The sequence below is a fragment of the Columba livia genome, chromosome 9 (assembly GCF_036013475.1).
Source record: "Columba livia isolate bColLiv1 breed racing homer chromosome 9, bColLiv1.pat.W.v2, whole genome shotgun sequence".
In the NCBI taxonomy this organism is placed as follows: domain Eukaryota; kingdom Metazoa; phylum Chordata; class Aves; order Columbiformes; family Columbidae; genus Columba; species Columba livia.
In genome coordinates this window covers 23,029,165-23,039,856 of record NC_088610.1, presented here as the reverse complement: position 1 = coordinate 23,039,856, position 10,692 = coordinate 23,029,165, and the positions used below count along the sequence as shown (strand labels likewise).

Here is a 10,692-nt window from a genome sequence, read left to right as displayed (position 1 = left end):
AAGGATACCTAGAAAAATGACAGGGTGATATTCTTGATGGGTTATAAACCAGTGAATGTTGGAGTATACTACAGAAATACTCTGTGACTGCTCTATCCGCATATTCTTTTCTGTGCAAATGGTGAAACACAGGATACCGAACTAAATGATATTTAGTCTGAGCTCAGAAGACACTTCTGCTAAGTGAAGTGCATCTTACAGGATGCAATATACATTGTTTTAGGAGAAAAAATTTCTTAATGTTTTCCTTTCTTCCCTTTGTTCAACTAGGCATCTGTGCCGGCCATGCCATAACCGTGAAAAAGCTAAGGGACTGGGCAAGTACATTTGTCAGAAGTGCCACCTGATAATTGATGAGCAGCCTCTGATGTTTAGGAATGATTCCTACCATCCTGATCACTTCAACTGCACCCACTGTGGGTATGTTCTCGTGTTCTAAACTGTGACAGCTCTTTCCAAGGCCTAAACTTTGCTGCCTTCACCTTGTTGAACAAACAGAAATTGTATGAGGAGGCATTGAAATCAATTTGGAAAGCCTATAGGAACTTTAGGTTTATTTTGCTATTCAGTGTTCTTTCATCCTAAACTTGAATGACACTATTTTATACAGAAAATGAAAACAGTACCTTGGTGTGAACGTAGCTCAAAGCCTGTGTGCAGATTACAATAGTGTTGTCCAAAGATAGCTGTTGCCAGGCTATCCAGATTAGGTTCATTTTGCATTCCTGGGTAGAAAAAAAGGTGACTCGGTGAGCTGTGTCAATCTTCTGGCACAGCCCATTCCCGTGCCGATACCTCTCTGACCTTAGTTACCATGAAGGCAGCATATTTGGAGCACAGTACTGCCCTAGAATGCGTAACAGTGCTGAAGAATAAAGTGAATGGCTCCATGCTGAGCACTACTAGGATGGTCCTTGTACCTGAGTGATCCCTTTCAAAGATAGCAGGAGTCTTTGCATGACGGTACATTGTTCCATGTAAGCGCACCTCATATTTCTGCCAGAGTATCTAGCTGAGGACATAATATTCCATGTATGTTCTCTTGTCTGGCAAACTGAGAAGGCAATTTGAGAAAGATGAGTTGACAACAACTGTATTTCACCAGCTTAACTGAATGACTCTCTATTTGTAGGAAGAATGTTGCTGAAGTATGTTAACTTTCAAGTTTAGTGATCCAAAACTTCATCTCGAGCATTAAAGAGCTTCATGTGGTGTTCTTAGTCCAGGGTTGTGTTTGTGTTTTCAGGAAGGAGCTGACTGCTGAGGCCCGGGAGCTGAAGGGAGAGCTGTACTGCCTGCCCTGCCACGACAAGATGGGAATCCCCATCTGTGGAGCTTGTCGCAGGCCCATTGAGGGACGAGTCGTCAACGCTCTGGGAAAGCAATGGCATGTTGAGGTGAGGCCGCTCTGAACCTGAAACTTCCTTCAGGAGCCATTTTGGAAGAGGACTTGTGCTAGTTGGAAGCTGTAGACATTTGTGGCACCTGTAATATCTGAATTCAGACAAAAACCAGTTGCTTATATATCAGGTTGTCACCAGGGTTGCCTAAGAAGTCGGTGTTTTCACAACAGTAATAAATTTAATTTTAAAATGCCTGAGTTTTATTGTAAAGATTCTTGCAGAACATGGTTTACTGAACAGCGTTTACTTACTAATAAATGTACATATTTACATTGATGTACTTAGATATATCCTCTCCGACCCCAGTTAACAGGTTAATAACAGTGTGAGAATTCATAATGTAGGTAGAGCTGGTGCAATTCTTGCTTTTTAAGCCTTTTCATCTCATTGTTTCTATAACTTTCAGCTGGGTCATCACACCTTGCTCTGAAGTTTTTTAGTGATTTATATTTTTAGTAATGTGAGCCTCCTAGGGTTTGAACTGAGAGAGATGGTGCTGCTCACATGAAGTGCATTCATACCAACCATGGTTTATGTTCCTGTTCCTCTTCTCTGCGTCAAGCAAGATAATAGTCTGCAAGTCTGTCAGTATAGACACAAGATGATTGCACTTTCAGCAGGTCTTTTACCTCTCTTTGATACAATACTTAATTACCACAGTAGACCAGATATTTCTTCCTTTACCTCCATAAAGATTTTCCTGTCTGTATTTCATTAAAGCATTAAGGGGTGACAGTTTTAAACTGAAAGAGGGCAGATTTAGGTGAGATATCAGGAAGAAATTCTTCCCCATGCGGGTGGTGAGGCCCTGGCACAGGCTGCCCAGAGAAGCTGTGGCTGCCCCATCCCTGGCTGTGTTCAGGGCCAGGCTGGACGGGGCTCTGAGCAACCTGGTCTGGTGGAAGGTGTCCCTGCCCATGGCAGGGGGTGGAACTAGATGAGCTTCAAGGTCCCTTCTAACCCAAGCCACTCTGTGATTAAGTGTCTCATATTTAGCCATGATTTGTAGCCAAGCAAGTTTTTTCCTGGTGATGGAAAAGTCGCTTTGTCTGCCACTTAATGTCTTTTCTTCTTTTACAGCATTTTGTTTGTGCCAAATGTGAGAAGCCTTTCTTGGGGCACCGACACTATGAGAAAAAAGGACTGGCTTATTGTGAAACTCACTATAACCAGGTAAATTCTGCCATCTGTACTATAAGTACTTGCTCTGACTGGCAAATGCTTTTTTGCATTTTACATGTGCAAAGCTATGCAGATTTTGCGTAATGTGAATTTGTAGAGGCAATGCAGTATATAGAAATTAGATTTAAAAGAAAGAGTAGTTTTTCATGGTAGATGTGAAAAGTCATGCTGAGAGCAGAATGGAAATGTCTTGGGGATATTGATATTTCATTGTGCCATTGACAGAAAAAAAACACTAACCATGGGTTGTCATTAAAATCCCTGTAATTCTACTAAAAAACTATTTGTGTGGAGTTCTTTGATAATTACTTGCTTCTGCGGGCCTGAGATAAATATTGTGCTGTATAAGGCGGTAGAAACGTATATTTCAAAAGCCAATCAAAACCTATTTTTGCTGTATGACTACTTAACAGTTAGGAGTTTGGTGTTTTCTTCTGTCAAATAAATTAGTCACTTTTGTAAGAGATAAGCGTTACTGTTTTGAAAGTAGCTCAAAGTTTTCTTTTGATGTTTATAGTTAAGCATCAGGAGATGTTTATCTACAGTAAACATCCTACTCTACCAATTCTCTTTTCTCCAAATTGTCACGTGTACAGGACTTTAGGATCACATAACAGTGGTAGAGTGTGAGGCATCAACAAAAAAGGTTTTGTAGTGTTTAGTGGTATGAGATCCAAAGGAACATAGACTATTTGGCAAGTGTATGAGAATTTATTCATAAGACTTAAATTGGCATATTTGGGGGCCACTGCAGTGTCTGGGAATTCTTTGATTGTTAGGATTTAATGTTCACACCAGCTGTGTAATTTGGGGAGCATGAGTAGTCAGTAACATGAGTTCCTGTTCTCATTTCTTTCGCTGCGCAGCTCTTTGGAGATGTCTGCTACAACTGCAGCCACGTGATAGAGGGCGATGGTAAGATTTGTTCTCTCCTTGGTTTGGGTTGCTGTCCTTGTTCCATTTGTTAGTGCAGCTGTTGCAGTCCCACAGTTGCAAGGCACCAGTGTTTCTTTTCACATCTGGCCTCATTTGAATTTGGATACAAATCTGAATTCAAATAATTCAGCAGTTTCCTCTTATTTTGTGCTTTTGCTTTTGCAGTGGTATCAGCTCTTAACAAAGCCTGGTGTGTGAATTGCTTCTCGTGCTCCACCTGCAACATCAAGCTTACACTGAAGTAAGTCAGTGTTTATATTTTGGAGTATATGAGAAATTTGTCCCTAAGGCAGGGTGTCAGCTGGGGGGAGCTGTGAGCCAAGGCCCCTCTGAGGGGTGATACACCTTTTTGCTGTGGGAGCAGGTGCTTGTAATTGCACTGATTTCAGAACTGAAAGGGAGCTGGGACTCATCATCCTCTCTAATTTATTTCCTTTCATTAATCTATTCTGTAAGAAGGTTGGGTAAGAGGAGGACTCGTTCAGCAGTGTGGATGAAAGGCTCTAAACTTCCAGTAACTGCCTGTCCTGAAACACCTGCAGCTTCCATGTCTCCTTAGTCTGGATGCTCCCCTCAATGACAGTATTTGCAATTACATAGATTATTTTGAAAGAAAATATTATGCTAGCTACCTCAAATATGTAGAAGAGGGACAGAAAACAAAGCAATCTTATATTTTTCCTTTCTCAGCTTCAAACCCTTATCCTACTATGCTGGGTTGGCCCCACTGGCCTTGTATATGAAGGGGCTCTAATTTGTCACAAAGAGGACCTTTGAAGTGACTCTTCCATTGTATGATAACAACATTATTATTATTCTACACTGATACATACAAATATATAGCAAAGTCTTGCTCTTTATTTAACTAACAATACTAAAGACCCTAGTTCCCTGAGAAGAACCCAATCTCTGCGCTTACACAACCAGACGAGGAAGTGAATTTTTTTATACATGCAGTAGAACACAAACAACAGCATTTACATAGATGCACAAACTTGATTTAGTGAAGCATATAGTTTGCAAATACCATTTTAATAACGCGTTGTTCTTTGTGTTAAAGGAATAAGTTTGTGGAGTTTGACATGAAGCCTGTATGCAAGAAGTGCTATGAGAAATTCCCCCTGGAGCTGAAGAAACGCCTGAAGAAGTTGTCAGAGCTGGCATCCAAGAAGGCACATCCCAAAGCTCTGGATTTAAACTCTGCTTGAACAGGTCTGTCAGTCTAGTGACTGCACTCGTACAGGCATAAGCTGCTTCTTACAGCAGCTGTTGATTACAGAGGCAATTACTAAGAACAGGCGAAACCAAAGCTAAGTAGTACCTTCCCCTGCTTCTGCTAATGCAGCTTGCATCTTGACTATCCCTTTTCTCAAGCAATTGTCTATTAACACTGGCAGAAAGAGGAATATGATTTCTGCTTGAGCAGTTTACAGGCTGCTTATTAGTGTACTAATAACAACTAATTCTGCCTCTGTGCAGTTGTACACAGTCTTTCCTTCCTCAGTTAAACTGTGGTTCTCTCTCCATTCCTCTGTAACCTAAGGAATCTGAAAACAGTGGTTGAGTGTAGGGGTGGAAAAAATGCTCTTCAGTTAAAGTATAAAAATTTCTCTTCGTACCATGGGTGAAGACAATTTTATTTTTTCTAATATTCTGAAAGCTGTCACTGTGCTACATTCAAAATGTTATGGTCTTTCTCCACATTCCTACTGATCATATACACAGTCCTTCTGGTTTGTAGGTTTATTGGGTGAACCCAGGAACCAATAGTTACAGCATCTGCACTGCCCCCTTCTCTGCCTTATGTCCAATGTTAAGACAGCTGAAGAAGTTTGCTTTGCTGTTCTCCATTCAGTGCTAAGGAGATTTCAATTGGCAAGGCCATGTCAGCCTCTTCAGAATAGTTGGGCTCTCCTTAAGGAGGAGGTGGCTATGGGAAATGAAAGATTTTGGTAGAAACCAACTCTACAATTTTCTCCAGTTTGTTCTCTGCTACTACATGGGTACTAAATCATCTAGAGGTCAGCACAAAGCAGGTCCTGTCCAGTGCCATAACTGACATTCCTTTAGGAAATGTGGCTGGAGCCTTGGTTATTTTTTTGCATTATGAAATCAAATTGATAATATGGCACCAATTTAAGCATTTCAGTCTCCCCATCCTTCTCACTTTTTTTGAAAGAAGGGTATATGCTTGTTGGTCATGCTCCAGAAAACCCAGTTACATGAGGGTGTTTCTCGTATTTACGGTTTGTAGCAAATGTAAACTTATGCAGAAAAAAAACAGGAAGTATTTTTCTTAATGTTTTCACCTAAATAAGAGTTTCCCATGACCTTTCTTCTTGAGACCTGAGTGTGCTTAAAGAGAGAACCTCAGAGATTAATCTGTATAGCTTAAGCATATAGTTCTGCTCTGTAGTTTTGCCTGTCACTGATGCAGTGTCACTGGTCCAATTGCCTTTGCCATCACAACCCAAGGTGCTGAGAAATTTACTGGGTTTGAACATTCTCTATTTTTTTTAAGGGCAACATAGCTGGAAAGTGTACCTGCCCTTTATGCAAGGCAGACAGGACAAAAGGCACTGGGAGACTGCTGTCCCTTACATCATTTAAATCTTCTAAGAAGTGGCTAATTTAGTAGGTCAAGTGAACACAGCAGCTGGGCCCACACTCCTCCGTGTAGCCCCAGGTGAGCTAGTTAGCAAGAAGCTAAAGCCTCCTCACTTTTTGTGTGTGTGAGCAGTGGCTGGATTGGAACAATAATCTACCTTACAATTGTCTTCACTGCCATTGCCCTCTGCTCAGAGCAGATCTAAGCACGATAGTAGCTAAAGCATTGATGGCTGTTAGCATACCTGCTCTAGCTACTGCCCATGAGACCCCACCACTGAGAGCACAGCAGTGCTGGGAAATGTCCTGGTTAACTGTGTGCAGAGAAGAATCTTGTATGCAAGACCATCTCTTAGATACTGGCTTTACTAATTGAGTTTCCTTCAGCTGCTTTGCTTTTTGTTGCTGTACGTTACCATAGACTTTTAACTGGGCTATTCTGCATCCACTTTAACGTTGATGAGGAGACGAGCCTTAATTTTAACAGTAGAACTCTTCCATCCTCTTCTGACCAATATGCACTGTAAATTACAGTAACAGTGGCTGCTTTTGTCACTGCTTTAGGACAACGTGTGGCTAGTCACTGTCCTCTCACCAGCCTTCAAATGGCCTTTTAGTTACGGGCACAAAGAGCAGTATGACTTTTGGTGCAGTATTATGTGGCCACTGCAAAGACTGGTCCTATAAACCTATTCTTTGGCATTTTTTTAATAGCATAAAACACAAGAACTACTGATCTAGGTGCAGTTCAGTATGTTATGCAAATTCTTCTCAGCATAAAGCATTCAGGTCTGTTCCTATAATCTCAGGCACAGGCCACATCTAATGCTAAATCTGAGCAGCTGTGTTTCTTCAGCCTCCTGGGAAGATGCTGGAGGAACACGCAGCCACATTGCTCCTGGTAATATGGGAAGCCTGTGTGACTAGCGGGCAATGAGTGATATTCTTTCAGTGGCCACTCTCACGTTCAGCAATGGAAAATGCATGTATGGAGAGGTGAATAGAATTACTTTTGTACTGCAAGCAGAGATTTAGTGTGTTGTGCTCTCACTTTGTCTCATGCTAGAAATTCAGCAGACCTAGTAAGCTTCAGTATTCAAAGGACAGTTGATACCATTCTCTTTGGTAAGTTCTGTAGGATTTGAATTCCGTCCTTATCTCTTAAATTATTAATTTTTTACAATTATTTTTCTTATGTTCCTGCTGCCCATAGCCTGCAGTGTGCAGAGTTACAGTAGTGAATATTACTGACATGCTGTTGGTGGGACAGCCGAACTGAAGGAGTAGGAGAAATAACTATAAATAGTTTAAATAAACGCATCTTCCTCTACTTCTTCGTGTTCACTCTTTAAAAACTAAGTAGAGTATAATGCGGACTTATGGATTCTCCTTAGTGTGGTGATAGGCTGACTGGTTGGTTGGTTGTTGTTTCTTTATAGATAAAGTCAAGGTCTCAGTCAGAAATAAACTGCATGCTTTTTTCCATTGCTGTAAACAGACTTGTTGGCCAAATTCATCCTAGGTATCACACCACTGGAGAGTATAGATTTATATCAAGGTTGAACTTGGCTCAGAAGTCTACACTTACCAAAAGCTGTTGTCTCTTTATATACATTTATAGTTTACATTCATATTTATACATACCAAATTAAAATCATTAATATTCACTGAGTACACTTGAAAATGGTTTTGCTTTTAGAAACCACAGTTTGTGCAGCTTGTTTGTATTCAAAGGGTATGTTAATCACTTACAATCTTTCTTTATGGCGACCTAATCTGCTGTCTAAGGTTTGCATCCTGGTCTTTATTTTTGCAGCAGTCTGTGCGATAGTGGCAAATATTGTTCAACCTTCTGTCCAGAGAGTTTCTAGATGTTGCATGTTTTGTATTAGATGAAGTGACTGACACTTTTCTGAAAAGTGGTTGGATGGTGAAGGGATAGATTGGAGGCAGGCGTAATAAATGTGGTTGTACTAGTCTGTAAAGCACTTTAAGTGCTGAGGATGGTCTGGACTGAGTAGAAGAATTAGCAGCTACTTGCCTTGGTTCAGGCCTTGATGAGCACTGTGGATTCTGCACGGTGTGGAGCTCTCATCACACATTGCTTGTGCTGTCTAAGCAAGATGTGATTGTGGATTGAAATGTTGTAATACTGTGCCTTTTTATGTTCCTTTAATAAAGTTAACTATAATACAGTTTAAGTCTTCACACACAAAAAAACCAAATGTGACAAAGTTTTATATTATACAGTAAAAAGAAATAACGTTTGCAGTGCTGAGCCGGAGAGCATTATGCACTCTGAGGAACTCTGAGGATTGCCCAGATCTGCTTCGTTGTCATGGTGAATTCATTTTTTGGAATTGTGCTCCTTCTGTGGTGATACGTTGGTTGATGAAGCTGTGCAGAAAACGATATCATACCCTTAGAGGCTGGGCTGCGTTGTGAATATGACAAGTAGATGGGATGCTGTGCTCATTTACAGGCTGTAGTAGATGTTTGGTAGGTTTTTAGGTTACATGCATCTAGAGCACATATTCAGTTTTCTTGTTACAAAAAACATTGTGGTTGTTGATTTTCTGCGGTGTTTATTTAAAAACAAGAAACCAAATAATTTGGCTGCAAAATTTCTTCGTGTACAGGTGAAGTATGGAATGCTTCTCACTTATAGCCAGTTAGATCAGATATAGGATGACAAAACAACTAAAAGTTATTAGTCTCAAAAGTTTCCATTGTCAGCAATGGACAACACAGCGGGAATATCTAATTGCTTGCAAAGGATCGACTGTTCTGACAAGTGTGGCAGTCATTTAGATGCACAAAGAGAGTGGGGCTCTTCCCTGCCACCCATGTACAAAACTCCCATTAGGATTTGAATTTCACACACACATATCTGAGGGAACAAGAGAACCATTGTGCATACACTGGCAAACGAGAGAGATCTGTCAGAGCTGCTTTTCCAGCACTGCCAGGTCGTGTCCCAAGGAACTTGGTGTAAGTGCTTTAAGACATGTCCACGTTTTATTGTGAGCAAGGGAGGGCTCGTCACTGAGGACAGAGTGCTTGTTCTCTGATGGGGTAAGCATCTCTGCTTACTGCCACCACACTTAAATATGTACTTTACAAGCTCTGAAAACAGTCCGGGTCCTGTAGGACCAAAATTGTGTGTTTACAATGGCCTTAGAGATGAATAAGTGCTCAATCAAATTTTACCACTCAAAGTGCCTGCTAAACAGGAAATAGAAAAAGATCAGGAGAAATTAAAGCTATTATTTTTGTCTCATGAACGAATGTCTGCATAACTTCAAGCTGAGAACATTTTTACAGAGCAGAAAAGTCTCTTTTCAACAGATGTCTGTTAGACTGAGTTCTTCCATTCTGATTTGCACTGAATAGCACATCTATCACTTGAAACAGGAAGAACTGAGTAAAAGTAATGGACCCAAATCCAGACCCATTTCAGAGTGCATAGTAGAAAGCAGTTTTTAGTTTCGAAGTGACTTTAATTTAACCAGGGCAATGGCAAACCAGTGGACAGCCTGACACTGGAATGACAGTTACATTCTGATAGTCGTAGTCTGTTGTAACTGGCTGCTCATAACCTAGTGATAAAAGGATGAAAACCAGCATCTTACCTTTCAAGATGTCCTGTTATCCTACAACTAAAGGTTTCTCAACTCTTAGAATTTCCAACAGGAAGAAGAAGATAACATTACCTCATTAGCTTTGTTTGCAAAGCCTCAGGGAGTTTATGCATTTGGTAAGAACATATACAACAAAGGGACATTTTCTTTCCAAAACAAAGACAACTGTGAATGTATGTCTTTCCTGAAGAATGGAGGAGTATCAGAAGAGGCTCTCATATTAGGGTTCCTCTGCCCCCCACCCTCATATGACATTAAAATCCAGATAAACTTTTTCTAAATCCAAAGTCTGAATGGAATTCTTATACTCTATCTAAGACAGACAAGTGTTAGAAATATTTGAAAGCCCATGCTCACTTGAGCTTCTCTGGTGGTAATACTTCAGCAACACAGTTCATTTGGTGTGTGATCAGAAGACTCATCATCAAGATTAATATTTTTTAAATGGCATTTATTCTGGAAATGAAATTACAGGTAATTTGGCACAAATACAGGTCATGGGCTCTGTTTCCACTCTCAGGCTGGGAGGTTCTTTTGCTTGTTTACAGCATTCATTAGCAGGCGTACATAGGATGTTAACAGGTCATCCATTTTGTAACCCTGCCAGAAAAGAAAAAAAGTCTTTAAATCTCTCCAATAGCTCCACAAACAAAAATAACTATAATTTATTCCCTGTGGTATCATCTTTTTAGGTTCTTCGCTGCACGGACATCTCCTCTTCCAACAGCTATTGCTCTTTTGATAATTATTTATTTATTCCTCCCTCTGCTCTTCCCTTAACAGATGTACGAGACTTTAAAGAACATAGCTACACTGTCTCTGTCATTCAAATTAAAATTTTATTCTATAGAGGGACATCTTGTACTCAGGAATTCATGCTTTTCTGTGACAGAAGTTAACCCTTTACTGTTTTTCTGTTGTCT

At 40.4% G+C, this 10,692-nt stretch overlaps 2 protein-coding genes across 11 annotated transcripts in view; one reads left to right on the top strand and one right to left on the bottom strand.

Moving 5' to 3' along the window:
* LIMS2 (LIM zinc finger domain containing 2) overlaps positions 1 to 8,323 on the top strand; it is a 34,422-nt gene extending 26,099 nt beyond the window's left edge. For all 10 annotated transcript variants that reach the window (XM_065073186.1, XM_065073185.1, XM_065073184.1 and 7 more), the window contains 6 exons: positions 271 to 420; positions 1,247 to 1,397; positions 2,484 to 2,576; positions 3,452 to 3,500; positions 3,687 to 3,762; positions 4,582 to 8,323. In XM_065073186.1, the coding sequence (XP_064929258.1) occupies positions 271 to 420; positions 1,247 to 1,397; positions 2,484 to 2,576; positions 3,452 to 3,500; positions 3,687 to 3,762; positions 4,582 to 4,729 (667 nt within the window). In that variant the 3' untranslated portion in view covers positions 4,730 to 8,323. The remainder of the gene's footprint in view (positions 1 to 270; positions 421 to 1,246; positions 1,398 to 2,483; positions 2,577 to 3,451; positions 3,501 to 3,686; positions 3,763 to 4,581) is intronic.
* A 1,825-nt stretch (positions 8,324 to 10,148) lies between these two features.
* The window catches only part of MYO7B (myosin VIIB), a 48,374-nt gene continuing 47,830 nt past the window's right edge, over positions 10,149 to 10,692 (bottom strand). Inside the window, exon 49 of the mRNA XM_065073126.1 lies at positions 10,149 to 10,369. Within this exon, the coding sequence (XP_064929198.1) occupies positions 10,286 to 10,369 (84 nt within the window). The 3' untranslated portion in view covers positions 10,149 to 10,285. The remainder of the gene's footprint in view (positions 10,370 to 10,692) is intronic.